This window comes from Antennarius striatus, chromosome 13, assembly GCF_040054535.1.
Source record: "Antennarius striatus isolate MH-2024 chromosome 13, ASM4005453v1, whole genome shotgun sequence".
NCBI classification, from domain to species: Eukaryota; Metazoa; Chordata; class Actinopteri; order Lophiiformes; family Antennariidae; genus Antennarius; species Antennarius striatus.
Window position 1 is genome coordinate 11870679 of NC_090788.1, and position 27583 is coordinate 11898261.

General features: G+C 39.3%; 2 protein-coding genes across 11 annotated transcripts in view; one reads left to right on the top strand and one right to left on the bottom strand.

Moving 5' to 3' along the window:
• The window catches only part of pdlim4 (PDZ and LIM domain 4), a 51075-nt gene extending 43905 nt beyond the window's left edge, over positions 1 to 7170 (bottom strand). Inside the window, exon 1 of the mRNA XM_068331919.1 lies at positions 6872 to 7170. Coding sequence (XP_068188020.1) covers positions 6872 to 6964 — 93 coding nt within the window. The 5' untranslated portion in view covers positions 6965 to 7170. The remainder of the gene's footprint in view (positions 1 to 6871) is intronic.
• A 9976-nt stretch (positions 7171 to 17146) lies between these two features.
• The window catches only part of LOC137606224 (prolyl 4-hydroxylase subunit alpha-2-like), a 43694-nt gene continuing 33257 nt past the window's right edge, over positions 17147 to 27583 (top strand). For 9 of the 10 annotated variants that reach the window (XR_011037840.1, XM_068331376.1, XM_068331379.1 and 6 more), the window contains exons 1-5: positions 17147 to 17283; positions 22230 to 22329; positions 23379 to 23475; positions 23553 to 23704; positions 25577 to 25714. Coding sequence is in view for 9 of the 10 variants with exons in the window: in XM_068331376.1 (XP_068187477.1) it covers positions 22248 to 22329; positions 23379 to 23475; positions 23553 to 23704; positions 25577 to 25714 (469 nt within the window). In the remaining variant the exon portion in view is untranslated. Of the gene's footprint in view, positions 17284 to 22229; positions 22330 to 23378; positions 23476 to 23552; positions 23705 to 25576; positions 25715 to 27583 lie in introns of those variants that run through there. The other variant, XM_068331378.1, reaches the window with a different exon arrangement.

Consider the following 27583-nt stretch of genomic DNA (forward strand, 5'->3'; position numbering starts at 1 on the left):
GGGGCGTCTCCCTGCGACGAAAACCGTGGTGACGTTAGTGAGTGTGACCTGTGTCTACATGTACACATAGAAAGGACGGAGTTGAAACCAGCTATTTTCTGATGTATAACAGCCCCACGTCGAAGATAAACATGCTTGACAGTTGGACATTTGTTCGTCTGGTTCTTTCTTTATGTGTTATAAAATTTATACAGTGGACAAAAATGTTGTTTTTAAATAAAAAGCAATGATATGACCCACGCATAATCACTGGCTATACCTCAATGTTACAAAAGCACAATCATATCCATACCCCAACCACCCTCCCCTCACTGTACGTGTTTACTTTATTTTCATTTTCGTCATGTCTAAATGATCATTTTCCATATTGCCAGTGTGTGTGTGTGTGTGTGTGTACTGGGCTTGGACTAGCCATTTGCCACTTCGCCATAGTCGAAGTAAATTCCAGATTGGCTTCAAGGTTTTTAGACTGTGTAGTCACAGTGGCATTCTTATTTTTACGGAAAAAAGGCTAAAACTTACAACTTTTTCGCTCGCGACCGGCGCTCGCTATTTCCGTTAGGCTATTTCCGCTGGCAAGTGGCACTAGCGCCGCTACTTCCACTAGCGAGCGCCACTACTTCCGCTAGCGAGCACCGCTATTTCCTTTAGCGAGCGGCGCCAGCACCGCTACTTCCGCTAGCGAACGGCACTAGCCCCGCTATTTCTGCATGTCGACGGAATTTAGCCGAAGCATCCCGACGGAAATAGCCGAAGTGACCCGAACGCTCCCGATCATCAAATATGCACTCGGGTCATGACCTCCTTTCGTCCAATGAAAAACAAAAAGATTGGTTTTTTCCAAGCTGAACCCGCGAATTGTTGTAAGACAAGGCGAGGACGATCGATGAGAAGAATCCAGTGTTTTATAGTAGAGTTTGTGTTAAAGTCCTCATTAATAAACAAATGGTGAATGCTGAGAGGGGGGAGCAGTGGTGACAGACCGATCAGAAGGTAAATGAAAGATATTATCAATACTTGTTTGTAGTCTTAGACTTTTGTTTTCTATGACCGGCAGGAATAACCAGCGATGCATGTAAATGTGTATTCACCTTGCTTGCTATTTTATATGCATTTTTAAATTGAAATGAAAACTCATGTTATTGAATTTAAAAAAAACAAACAAACTATGGCATATCAATGGTGTTGGTGGTGGTTAAAGTTGAAATGTCTTCTAGTCTAAGTAAAACTTACAAGTAAACCTTGAGTAATATTTTGTATGACTGTCTCTTCACATAGTGAATGCAAGTTTTCAATTGTTGAATCTCACATTCATACCTGCATAAAGTAGGACAAAAATAAATATAGTTCAGCTTGAACTGATGACTTTAGTGTATTTTTGTAGGTAAACTGAACAGAAGATTTTGCCCTCAGAATGCAGGAAAACAACTCCATTTTCTAAAAAATTTCCCGGGGGAGGCCCCCACGCGACGAAAGTTGGTCGTCCGCCCGTGCGCCACCGTCTTGGACACAGAGTGTGGCTTTTTGTGGTTTGCTCAATTCGTTTACACTGAGCCACAGTGGCTTAGTCATACTAGCTCCTAGTGCAAGCCCAGGTGTATACTGTATACGTGTGCAAGCATTGCATTTGGATTTAAAAGTAATTTCCCTACGGGGATTATTAATAGATATATTTATTTATTATACACACACACACACACACACACACACACACACACATACACACTGTGCTGCCATCACTAAAATATGCATGTTTTGCATACTTCCTTATTTTGCTGACATTTTTATTACAAAATGCCACACACTTCAAACTCACGCCAACTGATATTTTAGCATCCAGCAGATGTTGTACTAGAGCAAATGAAGCCTCATGAAGCTTCGAACCGCAGTGAACCGATCGGGATGAAAAGCTTCAATGCTTCATTGGTGTTCATCTGCACATCACTAACTATACATGGACTTCCCAATTAACATAATTTTAGAGTGTCGGAACAGTTCCAACAATTTTCATATTTTTGATCAGAGACTCCAAACAGCAGGAACGACACAGAAACTGGCAACAAATAAGTGAAACTAGCTGGCTAGCACGAACATTTTGTCCAGCAATGTTTTCCATTTGAAATTGGACAATCGATGTAGTATCCAAAATGCTCCTCAGGCATTTGACAAAAACACTCTTGAAGTAACTACATACAGTTCTGTTCATGTAGTCAGCTAACAGAACTATCACTTCTCATTATCTTTTCCACTTGCTCTTTTGATAGGTGCCTTTTTCTTTAATGTTAGCTCCTTTCCCAATCCCACGATTAGTTAGCTTTCTTTCTCCAGTTAGCCTGCTAACATTCATCTACAGCTTCACAATGCCCGCAATCCATAATTTGCCAACACAAAGTCGTTATTTCACCACGTTGATTTTAGACTAAGTTGGGTGCACTTGGTTTATATATGAGTCTGATATTATTGTTTCATCTTGGAATTTCCATGGGTTCCCGCCAGTGATTATATAATGAATTTATCAGTTAATCATAATGCAATGTAAATTACTCTGAATTTTATTATTTTGCTGTTGATTAAGAACACACTAAAATGAGCAACTATGTGAAATCTTTCCTTGATTTGGACTAAAGTTCAGCACCTTTAACCCAGACAGAATGAGTTATGTGACTTTAATGACAAACACTCCTTTTATTACAGAAACACCAGAATAATCAACAGACTTGATGACTTATTTTACAATAAGGTTTTTCTACTGATTGGCTAAATGGAAAAAAAGGTTAGACCAGTGTTTTATTTTTGTCTTTCTATTTGCATTAGAGTACTGGCAGTAAAAAAGCATTCGGTCATCAAAAGCTACTGGAATATTTTTTTTCTATTACGATTCAGGATCAAACTCATAATAGGGAATGGCAGCCATTCACAAGCAAACAGGATTTCTGACCTCAGCTGGAAACAGACCTGAAGCAAAAGATGGCGCAAAGCTGATTAGAATGATGACAAAGCGGTTTCTAGACCACTGTGGATGGAACAAAAAAACACATTTCAAGAAAAATATCCAGTGTTACAAGAAATGGCATCTTAGGCTCACATGATACAAATTAAACCCCCTTTTCATTCGGTAACCTACTGTTGGCATCAGCAGATGGGTGGAATTTCTTCACAGCGATAACTTGTCCATGTATGCTGTTTATAATTTCACATACATTGAATGCATTTATAGTAGGAACCATCTCTCAGCAGCACACACTGTTTGCATGAGCTGTTCTCCAACTTGTGGCCATAACAGATTTTATGGTAATGATACCAGTGATTACACTGCCCGGAAATCTCAACACTGACTTACTTCCATAGAAGGCAGCGCCAACAACTAACACCTAATACTAATGCTGGTAGAAATTTTTGGAGATTAACTCTGGAATTCACATTTTCTTCCTATCTTTCTCATCTGGATCAGGACATACACATGGAGTCTGGTCCATGAGGTCAAAGTAGTTGACAGGCCAAACAAAATTTCAGTGTTTATTTAAACTATGAGTGAACAGTCAAAACACTTGTTTAACGTTAAAGTTACATAATAACTTCAGTTACACAATGTTTTGATCATGAAGTAGTCAGAGACAAAGTATAGACAAAGAAGTCACGACCTGGAAATATAAACATCTCTAAAACCTCCTGATACAGAGAGGTTTTTTAAAGCCAAACCAGATCCAACACCTTGCTCATGAATGGATTGTACAGACAGGCTTCTGCTGGGTGGGAACAGTGACTCTTATCCCTGGAAACGTGACAAACACCTTTGTTTGCTTGCTGGACCTGGAATGGAACCACAGCTATCACCTTTGTGGTGGAAGTGTGTTTCTATAGTCTGGATGTTGAGGTTCTGACTGTTGTGTGATCATCGCACTATAATAAACAGACTAATTCAATTAACAATACAGTAACAAATGAGTAAACATGTGAGATTCAATGAGAACACAAGGACATGAGAGAAATGCATGTGACTAATGACATTAGTCATTGTTATTAGTCTTTATTCTGTCTAAATCGGATCTGTAAACAGATTAATTAGAGTTCTGTCTGGTTCAGCTGTCTGATGGTTTCCGTCTATGTTGTCTATACTCAGAGTGCCACAACAACACAATATAAATAAAATAACTAAAACTATTATTATACATTGGACAAAAATGGTATTAAAAGATAATAATCTGAAAGCTGTAGAGACATTTCACCAGCTGGGACACACAAGGTAGAAAAGAGGTTGAAGATGAGACGATTATGGTCATCTACTCTTCAAGAAGATGGATGGATGGGAGGATGACAGACAGACAGACAGATAGAAAGAAAGATAGAAAGATGAATGAAAGACCATTTGAATGAAGATCAAATGGACTTCTAGGAAAAACCTGAAGACGTTTTGCTTCTCATCCAAGAGGTTTCTTCAGTTCATGCATCAGGTTACGGGTTTGGTAATTCCTGTCCAGAAAAGTGGCTGTTTGCCATTTGGGAAGTCCTACGTCACTTTCTGTCTGCCCATAGGTTTGATATTGTGTCACAAAATGTCTTACACCACAGCTGCTATATTCAACATATTCCCTCTAAATGCTTCTGTAGTTATGCCACTGCCACTGATTTGCACACACACACACACACACACACACACACACACACACACACACACACACACACACACACACACACACACACACACACACACACACACACACACACACACACACACACACACACACACACACACACCTCATTATCACCTTCAGCAAATGAACAGCTTCTATGAATCAGAAATTGCTTACTACTTTCACTGACTTTAACTACAGGTTCAGGAAAAGAGGAAGAAAGAGCTTTAATTGAATCGTTTGAATAAATAGACACAACAATTCCCCAAAAGATGCATTTTGGATACAATAAGACGTCAGTATTGTCACTTTCCCTCACTCTATTTCTTTCTGTGTCACCATTCAGCACATTGGAATTGCATTTGATGAAGTGAGTTTAGGAGATGCTATCAATTATATCAGGAGCAACTGGTCTTATTTCGGCTCAAATGAAGCACAAAACCATCTACCACATGTAAAGTGCATTTCTTTTCCACTTTTCTGCTTTTTAGTCACTTCTCCATAAATTTAATTCTTATTCGTCCACTCCAGTAAAGTGGCATCAGACACTAGGTTAAAACAAATGTCTCGTTCTGCCTATTCCAGATGTTATATACTGTCAAAGGAGGTTTCAAAGATTGCAATGGCTGGCAGAAAGGAAGGAGTCTTGAAGAGGAAGTGGAGATACAGACCTACTGCCAAGAGACTGAGTATTTACTCCTATGCCATTACATATTTTGGTAAATATGCGTGCATCTAACCAGCTGTTTCTTCCTCTATGCCAAGATTTAAAAATGATCCAGTACTCCCTCTGTTTAATGGGAGTGCTGCTTTTATAGCAATTTTAACTATGCACTGCAACTGTCTGTAAAGTGCAACATGTAATTACAGTGATTTAAATGATGCCATCAGCACTGTGTTGCCCAATCTTCCAACTACAAAAGACGTCCCTGACACTGACTAGAATTTGATTTGAGTGTGGATTGTTTTTCCACCTTTTTTCCCCCAAGTAAAGCCTGGAATTGGTGGAAGTGGAAACTGGGAACAGTGAGACAAACTGAACCCGAAAGATCAAGGCTGAAGAGTGCTTCACTAAAAAAGTGGATTTGCCAACAATATTTCAACTTGCAGCAAAAGACGTTAACATACAAGGAGTTTGGGGTTTTCTGATGTCCTGCTTAATTTTTGCCTATATTTCACTGTGGTTAAGAGAAGCAAAGGTGCCTAGCATGAAAGTTTTCAAATTGCACACAGACCCACAACTGTGAAGCCTTGCACGCACACCATGAGTCAAAGTATGCCTCACCATTGCATCACAATTCCTTTTAAAGGCTGTAGTGAAGACTTGATATAGAGAGCACTTCAGGTGACCTTCAGGGGCTTGTCAGTGCCTCTCAGAGTTGTTAATCACTTGCTGTAAAACGTAAAAATTACACCTCTAGTTTGAAGCGCGAGAACCCTGTAGTTAAAGGGATGGTTGGGGACTTCAGCATAACACCTGGAATCCTTCAGCTGCACCAATAAGCTCTGATGAAAAACAAATGTTGGTACCTCTTCCACCCCTCCACTTGCTGCACACTGACAGGCCTGCAGCAGAACTGTGCTGTGTTTATCCTGGCATAGACAAAGTATTGGCTACTGCCAGATCCACTGCCAGCACACTGACTTTTGACCCAAATTCTGAGGGCCAGGAAAGTTCACAAATCTTTATGAATACCACCAGTTTTCATCAGCACTACTAGCAGTAGTACTAACAGTAAAAATAATATATTAAGGAATGATCATGATCATAATGCAATGTCCTGGACTAGTTTTGACCTACTGCAGTCTGGCCATCTGTTGTCTCAGTTATTTCAACATTAACTTCAGAACCATGGGGAATAAGGTGGATTTATCTAACATATGAATCTGCATATTAGTTTTCTTCTGTCTCCTGATGCTTACAGTATGACTGACAAATCATAATGAAGGGCTCAATTAAACTGGCAACTTAAGTCACAAGTAACTCGATTCTACTGTCCCTCAGCTTTTACTTTCATACATAAGCACTGCTGTTAGAGATACACATTTCCTTCAAAATTGAGTTATAAGTACTTAGATATTTCGGCTTTTCTCCTCTCGAATCCCAAATCAATACCACAGGAATGTTTGTAAAAAGTATTATTATCCAAGATCCTGAAGCACAAAAACATTTCGCCAGGATTGCACACGGCTCAATGGATGATTACGCACCCAGACTACGCACAGCAGTCTCTACTTACCCTAGAGATGGTTAACGGTGTGCTGAAATCCCGTCCTCCGACCAGTCGGAAACCCCACGGAGAGGGTCCCTTCAGTGTGACGATGTGGGACATGTTTGTCGAGAGGGAAGGAGATGGGAGACAGACCGATGACAGGCAGGGCCGAGAAGCGGTCGCAGTTCCTCGGTATGGGCGTACAAACAAAACGAGGAAACGCACAGCAGCGAGAGTCTCCCAACCGGCTGCTAGGCAACGATACTTCGTCTGAGAAAACTTTGCTTTCCCCTTGAATCAAGTTTAAATAAAGAAACCGCCTCTGACGTGAGATACCCCGCCCCTCCCCCTCCTCGCCCCTCCCCCTCCTCGCCCCGCTTTCCTGCCGGAACAAAGTGGGAGGGGCCAAAACCTGACCGAGAGATGGACCAGGCTGTGACATGTCATCAACCAGCAGTGCTGGAGGGAACACTTCCATACTTTACTGCATTAGCTCCCTAGAAAAATACTTCCTTACAAACAAAAGTCGTTTTTTGAAAAAGCTACTTTTATGTAAGTATAATGATGAGAATGTCTGAAAAAAAGAAAACCAACTATTATTAATGAAAACGGTGCTAATGGTTAAGTAATTAAGCATATTTACTCAAGGCCAAGTTCTGAGCAGTAATACACTTCAACTTTTACACCATTACATTTCAGAGGAGGAGGAGGATGTACTTTTTAATTCTTTACATTTAAACGCCTAGTTAATTTGGATCAAAAGATCCCCACCTACATATTTGAATAAGCTCACTTCAAAAAGTCTCACAGTGTCACGCTGTCACCAACTCCACCCACTACCTGTCAATCAAGCACGTAACCAATCATAGATAGATAGATAGATAGATAGATACTTTATTAATCCCGGAGGAAATTGCATAATGGCTCCCAACCAATCACAGCGCATCTGCAATGTGGCATTAGGCATCTGCTATGTTAGGAGAAGAAATAACTATATATGAACTTCCCAGGGCGGCACGGTGGCGCAGTGGTTTGCGCTGCTGCGCGCTGCTGCCTCACAACACGGCGGACCCGGGTTCGAGTCCCCCTCTGTGCGGAGTTCGCATGCTCTCCCCATGTCTGCGTGGGTTCTCTCCGGGTTCTCCGGCTTCCTCCCACCTCCAAAAACATGCGCTTCAGGCTGATTGGCCATTGGCCATTCCAAATTGCCCGTAGGAATGAGTGTGTGTGTGCATGGTCGTATGTCTTTGTGTATGTCTTTGTGTGTGGCTCCGCGGTGCACTGGCGTCGTGCCCAGAGTGTCCCCCGCCTAATGCCCTATGCTGCCGAGATAGGCTCCGGCTCCCCGTGACCTGCTGCGTCGGATACAGCGGTGGTAATCTGAAGATGACTGACTGACTGACTCAACTTCCCAGTTAACATAATTTTAGAGTGTCATAACTGTTCCCACAATTTTCATATTTTTGATCAGAGACACCAAACAACAGGAACGACAAAGAAAACGACAACAAATTCTGAGTGAAACTAGCTGACGAGCACGAACAATCTGTCCAGCTATGGTTTCCGTTTGAAATGGGACGATTGATGTAGTATCCAAAATGCCTCTCAGGCATCTGACAAGAACAGTCTTTAAGTAACTACATACAGTTCTGTTCATGTCTCTAAATTATCTTGTCCACTTGCACTTTCGACAGGTGCCTTTTCCTTTAACGTTAGCTCCTTTCCCAATCTCATGATTAGTTAGCTTTCTCCAGTTAGCCTGCTAACATTCATCTACAGCTTCGCAAGGCCCCATGATTTGCCAACACAAAGTCGTTATTTCACCACGTTGATTTTGACTACGTTGGGTGCACTGGTTTATAATACCCATACATTTGTTTTCATATCTTTGGTATAAAGTCTGATATTATAGTTTTATCGTGGAATTTCCACGGCTTCCCACTAGTGAATGTATATAATAAAATCTAAAATGTACATAAAATATACAATATACAGTATTTATATTTTATACAATCAAGATGAGGTATCACGATGCAGCTACATTATCATATCAGTAATAAAATATTGTGACAACACTTTAAATAGTTTAAGTATGTTTTATGTTTTGGTGTTAACATATCTGTTTCATAGCTCACGTAAAATGTTTCTTAGATGCCTTAATAAATTCTACACTGCATTATCGACACTTTCACTTGAGTATAAAACAGATGATATGTTTCATGGGATTGTTTTGTTTACCATTATATCATCACAGCTCATGTATAAAAGTTTATCGAAAATTTTAATAATCTAGTTGGTTGAGACAAAGTTTATTTTCAACTATTACTGATGAAAAAATGTACAGGTTCATTGACTGTAGAAATATTTCAAGAAAGAAAGAAAGACAGAAATAAAATACAAAGACTTTTTAATTTCTCGTGTTTTAAAATAATCGGGAAATGCACCTTGGTACGTAGCTGGTAGAAAAAACTTCTTCCCTTTTCTTTTTTTGATTTTTCCTCAGCCAGTAGAAGAGTGAGTCATTGGGCTTGACTTTAAAATTTCTACTACAGGAATGACCTCACAGAATTTGCCGAGACTTTGTCTTTCCAACGTCTTAAGGCACGCTGAGCTCTGTCTGAGTCAGACGCTAACTTATGCCAGTTACTGTGTAAAAACAGTGGCACTGATGTCAAACCAGATGGATCCCAACATCAGGAGACATCAGTGCATCATGATAGTGGTTTCACAGTCTTAGATAAACATTGCACAATGAGCTGTTATGACATCATCTAGAGACAAAATAATGACGCAACTGGAAAACTGAAACCTGTGTGATTTGACAAACTAAAAAAAACAAGCGACCAATTCAATATCACATACATTCTCAGACTTTAGACAAACTGGAAAATAATCCTACACCATCATGGAATATAACTCAAGTGCTTCATTATCCCATCATACTTCAGTGCATCAAACTTTATGTGCTGGTCCCAAGCTTAATGCAAATGTTCATGAACAATGTTAACAAATTAAGAGAAAACAAACAAATAATCCGAATTTATTGAATTTTTTGAAAGCATGTTTCAGAAATTGTCATTAAATACTATTTACAGACTGTCCCTTTATTTTAAACATCAAAGTATGACCCACAGTAGACCCACAACGGATGAGAGGGCCATAGAGATTTATTGAACAGATGAGCAGGTTGACAGTCCTGATATACATGCACTTCAAGCCAATTCCCAGCACATACCTGGAACTACAGAGCTCCCATGTCCCTACCCTTTCCTCCCTGGTAGGTGCTTTTGGATTCCTGTTTATGCTTATTTTATCTGTGTCACATTGCAGAGAACATGAAGGGAAGCAAGTAAAACAAGTGGTGTTGCAATCACAAGCTGTCTGACTCTGTCTGGATGATCTGTGTTAGGAGAATGATGTCATGTAAGCTGTTGCACAAATATCAACTTCTCCTGCTGTAAAGGGTGGCACTACCTAATATTTATATATGTTGTCAGAAAATATTCAGTCATTTCCAACCATGTCATGAGGATTGTTGATGGAATGTATTTACTAAATAGAAACCAAAGCAAAGATCACAGTGAAATAAGTAATAAATTGAAGAGTATAACCCAATGCTTAAAAGCCTAATAAAGGTAAGACTGACATTATGGTCTATATAAAATAATATGGATTCAGATTCGATCATTGTCTTGTTAGTGTTTTAGTCAGCAAACTTTTTATTCAGTCACAGCTTTTATCAACCCACTGTGCTACAGACAAACAATATGAAATATGACTGAGAAGACTGGATAGCAGCGAATGAGGCAATGAGTCCGACATGAGCTAGATTAACTCTCTTTGTTGAAATGCCAGTATTTGTTTACCTTTGTTCTACTGTTCTACTCTGCATGCTTTTTTTGTTAGCACATTGTTAGCACATTTCCATTCATATCACCTCCACAGGTAATAGCAACAATAGAATCGGGTATCAGGCACCAGGTTTGCCAGTGTAAACTCAGAAAAAGCGAGTAGAGACAGGATAAAATGAGTCAATCCCATCAGTATAAAACAGATTGACCATGAAAACATACCTCTAGAATCTGGAATCACATTGTCATGATTATTACTTTGATTGCTAGATTCAAGAAAAATGATATTTCCATAATGTCAGTTTCCCTTGGCTAGAGTTCAGGAACATTTGATAAGAAATTGAATTTGACACATTGCTGAATCAGATAAAGATTAAGACAGAGTCTGATCTTCAAATCAAGTCAAAATGAAACATTCTGTTGTGGTAATTTGGATCCAAATCTCATGTTTCTACAGTTTTCTCTGTTCTTTCGTTTTGTCTGTGGGTGTGTCACTGCATGCCGTGGCTTGGCTGGAAGATCTGCTGATTCATCTCATTTCTTCCTTCTCAAATTTGAAAGTGATTTTTGTCCTGACCTTTCTCTCTTGTGCCTCAGGTCCATTCATCTGCCATTTTCTCTATTGTACCCTGTATGGTTGTCCACTCTCTAAGTTGATTTTTTGAGGGACAGTTATTACTTACCTGTGCTGCTTTTTCCTGAGTCTAATCCACTTATATTTTATTCAGTATTTGCACACTTTTCAAGCCTGGGACAATGACGTTTTGGATGATCTTTCATCTGAGCGTGGCATTTTAGATTCAGCACTTCAAAAAACACAACACAGGAAAGGTAAGACGGATCTTTTTCCCTTAGAGTTAGACCATAAACAACTGCTCTAAGAAATAAAATCTAAATAAAATCATAGTATTTTGAGTAAGCCTATTTACAAATAAAAAACTTATTTCTACGATTGAAGTAAAAAAAATGTTCCCTCATATGTTCCCTCTTTTGGAAATTGTTAGTCCTTTGTGATAGTACAAGCTGGAAACAATGGTGCCCCAGCTGCACAGTGTTATGCCTGGAGTGCTCCATGTGGAAGCAAATAGATGCAGGGAAATAATGAATGTTAAGTTATGTGGTTGCAATATTGCAGGGTCAAAAATTAAAAACAGATGATTTCATAGAATAATACGAGGGAGGAATAAGAATTTGGCAGACTTTAGCACATACCATCAGCAACGCATTTTTATTTACAGAGCATATTTCTGTGTCCCTTATATTTCATAAAGAATTTTAAAACCTAAATGTTCCAGTCAAACAGCCAAATGACAGATGGTATGTTTGTACTCTCCATTTCTTACATTGGAAACCTCAGTTTCTTCATAGTGCAGTTTCTTATAGCACATGAGGATAAAATGCGTTTTACCCTCAAAATTTTACGGCAGAGGTTATTGCTTTTGGTTTTTATTTCATTCAGTTTCCAAATGGCTTTATCCACCATAGTGGGTCACAGGGAGCTGGAGCGTATCCCAGCTGTCTTAGGGCGTGAGGTAGGGGAAACTTGGGGCATGACGCCAGTGTGCTGCAGAACCACACAAAGAGAGCACGCACACGCTCACACACTACAATTTGGAACGGCAAATTAACCTGAAGCGCATGTTTTATTGAGGTGAGAGGAAGCTGGAGAACCCGGAGGGAACCCATGCAAACATGGCAAGAACATGCAAACTCCACACAGAGCAAGACTTCAACCTGGAACCACCTTGCTGTGCGGCGACAGCGCTATCCACTGCTCGACCGTTATTGTTTTATTTATTTTTTAAATTTATATGTGACCATGCTGGTACGAATATTATTCTTCTCCTTTCGGTTTTACCCCTTAACTCTTCATTTCAAAATAGAACACATCTTTTTCTGTACACACGGTTTACCAAAACACTGGATATTCGACTCAAAATGAAATTACTGTGTCAAACAATAATGCTTGTTTTCACTTCATAAGGTACATGCAGTCAATCAAAGTACACCAGGTTTCAAATTACTTGGTATCGTTGACATTTGAAAAATTACATACACTTTTATGTTTCAGTTTTAATGGTCTTTGCCTGCAAAATGTACACAAAATGTCTTGGTTGGGAACTTTATGTCCACATGCAATTTTTACATTCAAAAGCATTCCAGTAAAGAGCAAATCTTTTTTTTCCTTTACAGTTTATTACAGGAGGTACAGTAAAAATACTGTTTACAATATGATAGATCAGAAAAAGCTTACAGTGAACAAAATAGCCATGAAACCCACAAGAGCATTCTGAACAAAAAAAAACGGCAACAGCAAATAGCCAGGAAAAAGTGTGTGTGTGTGTGTGTGTGTGTGTGTGTGTGTGGGGGGGGGGGGGGGGGGGGGGGCTTATGTAAAAAAAACACAAAATTACTGTTTCTAATCTCTATGATCTCTGATATCATCCAAGGTGATGCACCTGGGATAGAACCGCTTGGTATGCCGGATCCACCGTTGGCAATGATCAGCTATGTGTCAATGGGGGGGCAGTGACTCACTGGTAGAGTGGGTCGTCCAATGTTCCAAGATTGGCGGTTCGATTTCCCCTCCCACCCAAAAATACCCGGAGGTGAGCTGACAGTGGGAGGTGTCAGCTCACCTCCGGAGCACTGCTGGTGCGCCCTTGAGCAAGGCGCCGTCACCCTTACATGTTGGTCATTTGGGCGCACCATATAGGAGCTGCCCGCCACTCTACCCCCCCCCCCCCCCGCATGCATACAGGACTCTTGTGTGTGTGAGTGTGTGTACAGGGCCTGTACACACTGATATATGCACGTATGAATTACTAACAATAAAGTGTGCCACTAATTTCCCTTTCAGGATTAATTGAGTAAATAAAATTAAAGAAAATATCTACGATTCTGTTGAACAACCCAGTCAGAAACTCTACTGTCACCTCTCCTACACACTTCCATACCTCCACAGTAATATCATCAGGACTGATTGCCTTTCCACTCTTCATCCTTCAATGCCCTCCTCACTTCATCCTGACTAATCTTTGCTACTTCCTGGTCCACAACAGCCACCTCTTCTAGTCTTTGTTCTCTCTCATTTTCCTTGTTCATCAACTCTTCAAAGTACTCTTTCCATCTTCCCATCACACTACTGGCAACTGTCAATAGACTTCCACATCCTGCTGCACGTCCTTCCCATCTCTGTCTCTCTGTCTTGCCAACCTGTATAGATCAGTCACTCTCTCCTTATTGTCCAACCTAGCATACAAGTCATCACAAGCCTCTTGTTTGGCCTTTGCTACCTCTACCTTCACCTTATGCTGAATCTCCCTGTACTCCTGTCTACTCTCCTCACTCCTCTCAGTGTCCCACTTCTTCTTAGCTAACCTCTTTCTCTGTATACACTCATGTACCTCCTAAGTCCACCATCAAGTCTCCTTATCTACTTTCCTTGTTTTTCTGATTTATACACCTACTTATTAGCCAACCTTCGATCTATTAAGGCAAACATAATCTTACAAACACTATAGTCACCCACTGTAGAGATGAATCTTTGTTAAGCATGGAGCATCACATGGCTTACCCCACCTTAACCACATGTTTACCTTTTCAGTGATACCAATGTTATTTGTCTACTCCAAATAGAACCAGAGATATGAAGTAATATGTATTGGATGCATTTATACAGCACCACCCTTGAGAGCAGATAGAATTAAACCAGTAAAAAAAAGAAACACTGGCTTGTGCTTGATTTGAGACAGGAGTGGAAAGGCCCATGGGACTCTTAATGATAACATGTTAAAAGTTCATAAATTCATGCCATAAAGTGACAATATGGTGATGTATTAATATTTCACACGTGGCATGTAGGTTTCTGGGTTTGTCTACCTGGAACATTGCTTAGTTTTATTAGCAATGTAGCCACTATGACTTCGACTTCAGTTGTGTTTTGTTATGTTGGTCATTGTTCCTGTGGATCATGTGGTCATGCTAAATACGAGTGTTGATGTTATTGTGTCTTCGTATTATTGTGTCTGTGCCATTTGTGTTATTATGTATTTGTCTGCTTCCAGCCTTGTTATATTAACACTCTTGAAGTTCTTGTCCTCCCATTGGTCTGTACTCTTCACCTTGTCTGTTTAATTATAATTGCTCATATGAGGTCAGGCATTGTTTCTAGCCTCCTGTAACATCTACAGTGCTACACAAATAACTATGATGAAACTATTACATGTGTTATATTTTTATGTGCCAGAATGTTGTCATCTTAAGTCTCAGCTATGTACGTTTTAGTCTACCTTGCAGAGTTGTGTAAACAACAACAAAATAATGCACATGCTCAAACATCTGTCCTACCCTTGAAGGCTTAACCCTGGAACCGCCCCTGTTACATGGGGTAACAAGCCAAGGCAGGACATTTTGGCGCAGTAATAGATGATCAATCAATAAGTGGTTCGTGACAAAACAATGCCAAACACGCGAGAATATAAAGGCGTTTATTTAATGCTTTGAACACGGCTGACATCTAGTGGTCATTGTTGAAACGTGCAGCGACACGTTGACAGCTGCAGTTTGTTTCGCAGTGGTATTTCTTCGTCACCTAGGGAAAGGCAAATGACTTCATAAAAAGTTTTTTGTGTAGTAATAATACTAAAACTAAAAATTACATGTGTAAAAAAACAATAGTCCCCAGTAAACAGACGGTAGAACACATTTCATGAAGAATAGCAGTAAAGTCAACTCCTGTTTAGGAATGAACCCTTGAAACACGCATAGCGGATCGCGCTTTTTATTGTACAGTACATACTAATTTATGGTCGAAGCCCCCCAGGGCTCTCCTGTTCTGCTTTTTGTCTTGAAGGAATTTCATGATATTTTTTTCGCAGCTTTCATACATTGTCATGTTTTTGGGATAATGAAGTATAATACATAACGGTCTGATTTACATTTGGAATAATCATTTCATCAAGTTGTATGTTTTGTGTATTTTATTATGAGTTAAATACTTGGATCAGCTTGAATATAACTGTTTTCTCTTGTTGTGAGCAATCAGTCAAGAAGTGAAATACAGTAGTCAGAAATAGAGCACGCTATACTTGAATGCATTTACCACCCTAGAAAACAAGGCATGTGCAATCGACGATAACAGAAAAAAATAAAAATTTTGAACATCATTCAGCTGGCTTGTGTAATGGATGATTGAATCAGTAGTGGATAGGTTGAACACTCCATCACAAATGATGTTATGTTGTATTACAATAGTTTGTCAGTAATACAAATAGAAGGTTTGGACTACATTGCCAATCCGACATTATATAATCTGCGTTCGTGTTGTGTTGTATAAGATTACTGTATTTTGAAAGGTTAAATATATCTAATGTGTCACAGCTTGTGCTGATAATGATCTACTAAAATATATCACTGATGACCAAGAAGGAAACTAAAGCACTTATGATAACTCACCCATTCACTTCCGTTTCCAGTTAAAACATATTTTAATATTGTCAAGTCTTTGCAACGTGTAATGCAATCACAAGGGTCGTTTCATTAGATATGCCTCAAGAAGCTTTAGGTTGCCAAACGTGTATCAACACGCCACAACAGAACATAAAATCGTTTCTCCCAATGAAATCACACTGACTTCAAATTTTTAAAGATTTGATTTGGATTGGTTTTATAATAACTTTAAGCAAGTTGTCGTATACTGCTTGCGTTTAATAGAGAAAGCTCATACACAGTGAAACCATATCCACATGTCTTTTTTCTCCAGATGTTGTTCAGTCTATCAATAGAACATACTCTGTAAACCCAGTTCCAGATTGGAAATTTGACAAACTGCATGGATTAAATTACCGTAAGAACCCTAAAAGAGTGGGCAGTTGAAAGAAGAAGCTTCTGATCGCTCACTCAGGGGCCTTGTTGGACAGAAATCTCTACTAGGTCAGTTTTTTAATGCTTACTGTTTGTACGAAAAATTCCACATAAGTTTTTTAAAAAACCAAATTCTTCCAGCACATCATTACCACTTCTGCCATAAAACATCATCACTAATGATGTTGGAAAATATCTATTTCAGCATTTGAACATTATCCAATAATTTTATGCAAAAATCAAACTTTGTAAATACGGGTTAATGTTAGGGTAGGTAGGTAGTTAGGTAGGTTGAAAATTCCTTTCGGTTTGGTCCGTTAAGTGTTGTCACAGCGTATCATTCTTTTTTCCATTTCAGATAAACGCTCATATTTGTTTGGCCAAATTTTTATGCAAGATGCCCTTCTTGCCGAAGAGAATACATTAAAATTGCTGTTTAGTCCCCGAATCATAGATTGTCTTTTTTTAGTTGCAGTAATGTTTTAAAAAAAAAAAAAATCATTATTGTCTTCTGCTGTCCAACCCACTGCTGAGAATTACAGGAGAACCACGGATTATTTTCTTGTGCGGATCTATTCTGAGTTTTACTGCCATCTGGACGGAGGTTCTGTACGTGGCAGCGACGACCCTCTCCTGTCCGACTCCTAACCTAAGGAGCGTGAAGTGAAACTCCGTTTTCACACACGAGTGTGACGTTACTCCGTGATACATTAAACACTGAAGGTAAGATGACGTCAAGTATTAAGTGTTATTAAAACCGTAGTTAATATTTTTCATTTTTAAATTGGTTAAATCGTGTTGTCGCCTTTCCACTTTCCTTCCTGACCCAACATGATTGGATGGTCGCCAGTCGCCGGGTTTATTTTGATGAAGGGACGCGTTTCCAGACACTGTGGTGTGCAAATAGTGAGAGACACGTCTTGTTTTGTAAGGTGCGTGTTCGTCTCCGACATGTTTCGTTTCGATACAGACTTCCATGAGATAGCGAGGTCACAACGTTTTTAAAGACTAAATAAGTTTCGAAACTTCGTCTGGGAATATTTCAGACGGTGTTAACTCCGTGTCACTGTTCGTCGCGCACATTCTGAATAGCGGCAGGGGTGCGTGAAGTGTGGCGCAGTGGCCCGCAGTATCACAATGTTCCGGTGATCGTCAGAGCTCAAGTGTTGGGAATTTCTAGAAACAACTACGTCGACGTCAGAGACTCGGAGTGAGCCAAGCCAGACGTCCTCTGTTAACGGTCCGCACTCGACGTTCAAACAGGTGACGTCACAGAGGGAAGTTTATGTTTCAATTAAAATCACGCCTTCCATTGACTCGCTATAGAAAATCCTTCAGCCTCCTGAATATCATCAATCCATGTTTCTTGTGATAATAAAAGCTCCTTTTTTTAATTTAAAAAAAAAAGGAATGCTGATCTGCAGAATTTCAAATCGGACCAGAATCAGTTTGTTGCATCTGGATCAACATTTATTTACCTTCTCAGAGCTGTGCAGCAAACGAAGTCTGGTAATTGCGCTGCACGTTCCTCTGAAGTAAATAGCAAGTCCCTGGAGTTTAGTAGACTGAGAAGGCTAATTACTCCAGGGCTCATAAAATGTTTCACAGGTGAATACGTCTCAAAATAGTTGAGGTTGAATTATTTTACTTCTTGTTTACATCGTCAGCAAAAAATAAAAGATTATGTGAGAAGCTACTTTGACTTATTGAAATGTTTTTGCAGGCATATACCGTATGCTTGGTCAAGTGTCAGGAGTGTTTGGGCAGCAATGATTAAATCTTGATCCAGATATGTTCACAAAGACTGGAGAATGATGAAACCTGATTCTCACCTATACATGTACTGTATACAGGAAGTTTTATTCAATACAGAAGATGCTGGTCAGAAGGACAGACATATTGAACTTTACAGACCTACAGTATGTTAAGAAGTCGTGCCCTCATCACATGTTCGTGTCACATCCTGGTCTGGCCTCAGTGATGTTTCATTCCTTTGCAGAAGTGCCAGACGAGGGTCAGTCCTCAGCAGCTTTGGGTTGTTCTTGTAACAAGCCTCTTTTAAGGAACGTTGTATTCAGACAAGACCACTATAGGGTTGCATGACCTTAGTTGTTCCTAAAAGTAAAATAATTGGTCATTTAATTTGTAGTATAGGGCTTTAATAAAGCAACAACTAATATAAACACTAGGAGAAAGGTTAATTTTAGAAACTAAGAGACCTGATATTTCTCTGTGCCATTCTATTTATATTACTGAATGATATTATTAGTTTATTGACAAAATGCTTTTTTGTACAAAGTATGTTATCATTTTTTGCCTTGTTTTATAGAATTTGGTGTTATTTGCAAGGACGTTGACAAGCAAGCAGTTCTTTCTTTGAGAGAGTCAAATCTGTGACACACTGAGAGAGACACACTTTTAATCCACTCCTTAAGTGTCAGAGAAGAACATATTTTATTCTGAATGTGGCATTTAGTATTTCTACATCTGTGTAGAACATAGGCATGTGTGGAGACAAGTTAGGACAGCTATGTGTCTGCTCCCTACGCAGTCAAGGCAGAAGTTCTCTGGGTTTCGGAAATTCATCAAATTCTTATACTCTCAAGACATGTTTGATGAAAAGGCACTGACTGATGCACCAAATGTGGTGCAACATTGGTGATTTTAAATGTTAAAACTAAGCTAAAGAACTGTACCTTTCTGAGATGAAAACTCCACTTCATTTGTTTTTTCAAAAAAAGACGGTGAGATGGTTGGTAAAATTCTTGTCAAGTTTTTTTTTTTCTTGATTAAACTCAATAAAGCTTGATTTTATTTCACTAGTCTTCTGTCAATTCTTTTGTATTTTTTTAAATCTGGGCTTGCACTAGGAGGTAGTATGACTAAGCCACTGTGGCTCTGTATAAAATAATTGAGTAAGCTACAAAAAGCCACATTCTGTGTCCAAGACAGCGGCGCACAAGCGTTGGAAAGATCAAGAGAAAAGAGCGAGAGAAAAAGTTTGTTTTCTTATGTTATCGCTCGGGGATTTTCACAAGTCCCAAAAAGTTGTAAGTTTTAGCCTTTTTTTCCCTAAAAATAAGAACGCCACTGTGGCTGCACAGGCTAAAAACCTTGTAGCCAAACTGGAATTTACTCCGCCTATGTCATCGTGGCGATCGGCCAGCGCAAGCCCAGTAAATTGGATGACATGGTGATGAAGACAGAAATGTGAACGTGCTTTCATTTATAAGTGTGTGTAGACTTAACACAAGTGGCAAGCTGTCATCACTTTCTGTTAATGTGATGAGGCAGAATTAGATGAACTCCAGTTGGGAAGGATCTCCTTTCTCTCGAACAACCTTAATAAGGCTGTTATTAGTGTTTTTGCAGACAACCCAGTCTTGATAAACCAAAGTTTCTTTCCCTATTTAATCCATTGTTTACTCTATGAAAGGAGAAAGTCCACACAACTTCTGTTGCTGAAAAATGTGGTAACATCTGACAAGAAAGTCATTACAGTAAAGCTAGAAATACTTGAGAAGTGTGTTCAGCATCAAAGGACAGCGAGTGATGGTTAGCAGATCGGAAAATGCCTACAGACCACTGGACTAAATGAGTTTTGTTTCTAAAGTGTGAACAGAAGTGTGACCCTTACAGAAACTTTCATTATGTTCCATTCTAAATTGATAGGCTTTGATATGAAGTTATTCCCCTTCTGCAGCTCCTTCTCTGCAAGATTTTGGAGTTTGTGTTAATTTTAATGAAACCATAAGACCATTTGCAAGGTTAGGAACTGACGTTGGAAAAGATATCCAGGCTTACAGTCTCGGTTTCAGTTCATCCCAAAAGTGTTTGATGAGTTTGAGTACAGGCCTCTGTGCAGTCCAGTCAAGTTCTTCCACATCGTATATTTATGGACCATGTTCTGTGCACTAGGGTACAGTCATGACGGAATAGATAAGAGCCTTCCTCAAGCTGGTCCCTGAAATTCAGAAGCATAGATATCTCACTACGCTAAAGCGTTAAGATCTGCCTTTTGTCAAGGGCCTAGCCTAACCCCTCAAAACAACACCCTACTGTATGAATGTTCCCCCTCCACAAGATTTCACATTTGGTTCAATGCAATCTGGCAGGGAATGAGCTTTAGCATCTGCTAAACTTTGACTTGCCCATCAGGCTTCTAGAAAGAGAAATGTGATTTGACTTTCAATAGAAAAAGGTTTCCTGTGTGCCAAAATTCAGTGGCAATGTTTCACCACTCCGTCAAATGTCAGACATCCATACAGCAGCTGGGCTCTGGGAAGCCAACCCATGAAGCTCCTGCCACACACTTTATGTACTGCAGTTAATGCCAGAGGATGTTTGAAGGGTTCAATGACTTTATGTACTCAGTGGCTCATTTACTATATTTCTTTTGTTCCTAAATATCTTCACTTTTCAATGATACCACTTATAGTTGACTGTGGAATTTCTAGAAAGGAAGACAATACTGTGCCTGAATCCACTGAGCTCTTCAGTACAAAGCATCCTTCCACAAATATTTGCAATGCAGACTGTTTGGCTCGGTGATGGATTTTACTATATACTCTACACCTGTGCCTGTGGATCTGAATGAAAGCCCTGAATCCAGTGATTCGGAGGTGTGTGCTCATCTTTTTGTCCATGAGGTGTATATTCTTGATAATCTGTTTATTGTGAGTGATAAATTACATCAAATATATGGTTTCAATTTAGCTCTTCCTTTGCTTAGTAAATAATGGTGATAGAACCTGTGACAGCATGTCTCTTTGGAGATGATTTATTTACAGTGTACTAAAAACATTGGATGTCTTTGTACCATTATGTAATGTATGGCAGAAACAAAGGATGAGTTTTTTTTATTTTGTTCTAATAATGTCTAATATCAAACTGGCATCATATTTGTCATGGCTGATACTGTTAAGATAGTAATGAAGCTGAAGAAGTGAATCTTACGCAACCAGTTCTACATGCATACCTCAGGAAAAAAAGCAAAAAAGAAGTTAGCAGTGCTTCCTGCACTGTAACAAAAAGTATAAATAGTATTTAGGGTTTATTCTCATGTCACCATTTTTTAAGTCGTTTCTCACAAATATACTGGTATGCCTATTTTTTATCTGCTATAGTTTTTTTTGTGGTCTAAGAATACCGGCAGTTAGCCATAACCATGTATTCCATTTGTTTCAGCACGATCTATACAGAGACCCCTCTAAAGTATATAAGACTTATGTTATATGAGAATAATTTGCTGGATGGCATTTGGCGGCAGCAGCTCAGTCCACAACGACTTGGTTTGGAGACTGGAGGGTGGCTGGTTCAGAGCCAGTATAGACATAAGTATGGAGTGTAAAGAGGTAGCTGTAGAGGTGTCAGTTCACCGCCAGAGCTCTGCCGGGGGCCCTTGAGCAATGCGCCAAACCCCACAGCTCCTTCTAGGATACTATTATTTCTCCCTTAATTGCATGTTGTACAGGCTATCTGTCTTGTGTGTGTGTGTGTGTGTGTGTGTGTGTGTGTGTGTGTGTGTGTGTGTGTGTGTGTGTGTGTGTGTGTGTGTGTGTGTGTGTGTGTGTGTGTGTGTGTGTGTCTTTCCTAAGCGAAGGATTAATAAAAGAACTTTCTTCTTCTTAAACTAGAGTATCATAATATGATGTGGTTTCTCCTTACAGGTTATTAAAGTACACAGAATGGGGAAGCGCCTGTCTTATACCCTCTGGGCTTTGCTGTGGTTCTGCTGCTGTGCACAAGCAGATGTCTTCTCTTCCATAAGTAGGTTTTAAGAAAGCTTTTTCACTTTCTCATTGCCAAAGGAAATATACGATCACTGTCTGCAGTATGACTGGTTTTAGACAACACCCACCCCCTTTTTACCATTCCAATAATACCAATGTTATATTTCTATGTCAGATAGAACCAGAGATATGAACTTACACACTCCCACCATGCCAGTAGAAATATGAAATACTGACTTGTGCTTGGCATTTCCTGTAGGTGTATGTTTAACATTTCACATGATGCTACTAGGTTGGTGCTAGGTCACATCGAAGGGAGGAGCTAGCCTTAAAGCTAACAGTACAGTCATTTGAAAATTAGAATATTGTTGAGCCCATTAGGAAGTGATCACTCTGATTGGTGACAGTTATGAATTAGGAAAGCAAAGGTTGTCATGTTTAGGTTAAAAATGGATGTTTTAGTGATGTTTTGTTAATCTTTTAAAAGATTATACACCATAATTTCAATGGTCGTCATTGTAATATTTTTGCTATTATTATTATTGTTATTATCATTATTTTGAATTTCTCATCTTTAAATGCATAGTAAAATCCTGAATGTGACCTTAAAACCCAAAGTATGCGTTCTCAGAAGCATGTCTTATTGTAGCAACATAATAATGGTGAATTAGATAAGAGGCTGAAATTAAGTCAAAATTTATGTCAAAAATATTTTAAGGTTTTTTTTTTGCTTCTGTCTGAGAAGCATCAGTAAACATCATCGTCAATGGTCATTACTAGCGTCAGCCTCAATGTTCAATGTTATTTTTCTTTCTTCTAACAAACACAAAGGGAGAGTGTAAAGGAAATTAAACAATAAAGACAAGCCCCAAAGAAGTAAGAAGAGTGTTGCTAAAGCAGTGTTTGATGTAGTTACAGATAATTAAAAATAGATTGAACCTATGAACAGTAAATAAAGAAATTCATGCGCTTTTTGTCACTTCATGACAGATATGAAAAAATGTCAGTTGTTTATGTAACATGTGATGCTGATTTTATCAGCAGTGACCCTTTTCTCTCATCTACATTATCTTTGTTTTACTGCAGGCCAAATGACAGACTTAATCTATACAGAAAAAGACCTGGTCCATTCACTGAGGGAATACATCCAAGCGGAGGAGTCCAAACTTGCTGCTGTCAAGAGGTAAGGCTTCAAAACTGCAGGTTAATGTATCGTACTGATAATTCATGTCAGTAGTAAAAAGACTGTTTTTTTGCTAGTTGGGCCAACAGACTGGATGCCCTTACCAGAGTATCCACCTCTGACCCTGAAGGCTACCTGGGCCACCCAGTAAATGCTTACAAACTAATGAAGAGGCTGAATACAGAGTGGCTTGAACTGGAGAGCCTGGTGCTACAGAATCCCTCTGATGGTAAGGAAAGTATAAAAAAGGATAGGGGGAGGTGCTTATCTCTTGGTTTGATGCTTGGAGAGACAATAAGTACATTTACTGTGATTGTGCTACAAAAGGTACTTCATCACATGTAAAGTTCCGTTTTGCTGCTTTCCCTTTTAAGTATTTGAACCCTTTGCTGTACTGTAAGTGTGATGCTGTGATGAGAACCAGCCTGACCTTCCACTTCGGAAAAGAGGACAGGCTGATAGTTGGGGCATTCCCAGTATAATGCACCTGAAGGGCATTGCGTTTCTATGGAGTTTCTTTTAGTATTATCAGAAAGTGAGATTACTGATTTAACTAATAGTCCAACCCTGGAGGCCTGTTTTTGTCTCTCCAATTGTGTGTGTGTGTGTGTGTGTGTGTGTGTGTGTGTGTGTGTGTGTGTGTGTGTGTGTGTGTGTGTGTGTGTGTGTGTGTGTGTGTGTGTGTGTGTGTGTGTGTGTGTGTGTGTGTGTGTGTTTGTGTGTGTGTGTTTGCGTGTGTGTATAATGGAGTGTATCTGTGTTTGGGTCATGACCAATGTTCCCTCTAATTTTTCATGTATCTGCAGCATCAGATGTGCGTGCTGTGGTCTCACACCAGTATCACACTTGTACAAAACCCTGGATCATAGAAAGATACATGGCTTATTAAAAGAATCAAAAAACAGCAGCAATTTTCATTACAGTATTTTCCGCACTCTTAGGCGCACCTAAAAGCCTTTAATTTTCTATATTTTATTTTCAATATAAGTGATTTGGCCCAGATAAAAATCTTGTTCATCATCAGATGTGTAGTATGTACTGTAATATGTGAGGGTCCTGCTTTGGCCCCGGTGAGGTCCAGTTATGGCCTGGCTTATGGCCTGATACATACTGTATACACCTTTCAGACATAACATTTTGTTCAAATTAAAACATTCACACTTTGCACAATGATGTGTGCTGTTGCTTGTGATACAGTGTAAATGCCTGTAACTCTTTGTATGTAAAATATCTAATTACTTTTTTTATTAGCATTTCGACTGCCCATAAATTATCTAGTAGTAGTCATTAGAATATGCACAAATCTGACTTGAATTTTACGTTATGTTTCACGTGGTTGTGCACTTTATCCAGGTTAATGGCTTTGTCTTGCTTCTTGCTTTTAACTTTCTCAAAAGGAAAAAACGTCACCCAGTTTCATCGCTTGTTTTTCTATTTGTATATACTCAAACAGCCATTCCATTTTAGCATTTGTTTCAATTTTGTAAACAGAAAGAGAAATACATACTATAAACTACAAAGACAAGAGCCCCCGTATATGGAGGGGGCTTGTTAGTATGTAATTGTTGTGTATTAGAGCTATTGTCAGTAGACATGAATAGCTTTTGTTTCAATCTTGTAAACAGAAAGAGAAATACATACTGTAAACTACAAAGATAAGAGCCCTTTTAGATGGAGTGGGCTTGTTAGTATTTAATAGAAGTGCAATGAAAAAAAATCAAATCTATTCTTCCACTTACTTTAAGAAGAGAATTATGGTGTTCTTAAAACAGGCTTTAATTGTGTTTTGTTAAAGTTGTATGTAAAATCAGTCACATTGAAGAAAAGTATTCCAATAATGCAGTTTTTTGTCATATTTACTTGATTTTAATGAAGATTGTGACCACTGTGTGAATTTGAAAATGTAAAACATTTAATTGGCTGTCCATTGAAGAACCGTAATTTTGTTCCAGCATGTAGGAATGTAAAAGAAAATAGAAAAAAAAGTACATTCCATGAATGTAATCAGAGTATTAATTTGGTTAGTCATTAATTGAGTGACTTTTTTCACTCTCAATGTCTTCCTTATATTCCTGGGAATGTTTCCCTGCATCCCCTCCAGGTTTCATTTCCAACATGTCCACACACAGACAGTACTTCCCAGATGAAGAGGACAAGATGGGTGCAGCCAAGGCCTTGATGCGTCTTCAGGATACGTACAAACTGGATTCTGAGGCTTTCTCCAAAGGAAAACTACCAGGTAAAACTGTGAAGTAATTACTTCAAAGAAAATGTATACATTAAGACACCTCCACTTGTGTGTGGATTTGTTACAGAAGGAAAAGTAAATGCACCCAAAGAGATTTTTAAATATTGTGTTGGGCTATGTTTGTACTGATCCTTAGTTTGATCAGCAGTTTGGAGTTTTTAGCCTCCTGATAAATTTCTCAGCTTTTTAATTTTTTCAGACTTATGTTTAAATATTAGCCACTGTAAGATTAAGAATAAGTTGAAGTTAAATGTAATCATATTTCAGCAGTTGTTTTAACTGATGATTAGATCCAGAATTATATGAATGACTGTTTCAAGTCAAAATACTTAAAATTCCACACCTAAAGTACAGCTTTATCTCTTTATCATTGCACCTGTTAGTGGTTGGGATACATGAGGCAGTAAGTAACAATTTGCTGATGTGTTAGAAGCAAAAAAATGGGCCCTGTGGCCCTGTCCAGGTGTGATTGAGTTTATCCAGAACGCTTGGCCTCCCTCAAAGAGGTCCCTTTAAAAGAGCGAGTGGTACATTATTGAGAAATGGTGTTCAAGCTCACAGTAAATTTCCCTTGAGTGTTCTGTAGCAGAACCTCCCTGTCATTAATGTGGTTAGTTCCAGATAATCCTGGCTGGCAGAATGCAGTAGGAGTTTCTGATGAGGTCACGCCGAAGGCGTTCCGAGTGTGAAACACTCACTCATGCTAATCAGAGAACCAGGGTTATTCAAGTAACCTATAGGATTCAAAGCTGAAAACTGGCACAGGTCCTCACTGTGTCCCTACACCCAGAATGCCTAATAGAGAATGTCTCTAGTTGAGCTCCAGTTTATATGTCCTTGGTATCTCCACAAGGAAGGAGAGGGTTTTTAGAGGCTCTCACCCAATGAGGGCAAATAGTTTCGGTGAAAGAATTTGTCCAGGGGCAACACAGCTGTCTGGGAGATGGACTCCCATTGTTCTTTCTTTTTGGTTTTATCAGGCTTTCAATCTTTTTGCAGGCCTCTGAGGCTCAGTGAAGCAGGCTAGGCCTTGCATTATTTCTTGGACCATGAGGTCCAACAACACCTACAACCTAGACATACCTAGACATTGTTGCAGACCATGAACACCCTTTCATGAAAATGGTCTTTCTGAAAGCAGTGGTCTCTCTCAAGATAATATGCCATTCCAGAAAGAGAAATGGTTCAGGAACCAGCAACGGTTAAGGTACACAGTAACAAGTTTGAGCTGCCCAATTAACAAATTAACGCTGCCGTCCCCCACGCTTTCACGTGCGTTTGTTCACACGCGCCACTCAAACGCACCTGCATTACAGATTGATCGATCGTCATAGTCTGGAACTTTTTTAACTTTTAGTAACGTTGCTGCTATGTTTTTCACTATAATTCAAGTGTTTTCTACTCTTGTTTTCCATGATATAGCGGTTGATTTTTTGGCGCTAAGCGTGGACCTGCTTCCTCAGTCTTTGCTGAACAAGAACTCATGGCTCATTGTCTAAATATGAGACCGGTCGGTGAGATAATTACATCCTTCTTCAAAGCGGTGATGTATTGTGATTGTTAAAAATGTGTTTTCCAAAATCGTCATGGACAATAACAGATCGTGGATAAAGCGGAAGCTAAGCTAACGCAAACTAATGAAACATGGGATTTTACCGGTAAAACCAAGTGTCTCTCTTGTATTCTCGCGCGTGCGTGCATGCGTGTGTGTGTGTGTATACACGCAGTTGTCTGATCACTCAGAAGAGCTAAAGCTGCTTTCATTCACCAAAAATCAGACAATTGTTCTAAATTAGTAATTGATGTGCAACTGGTTATGTGTTCGCTGTGATGCTGGGGATAGCCTCGGGCGCACTCACA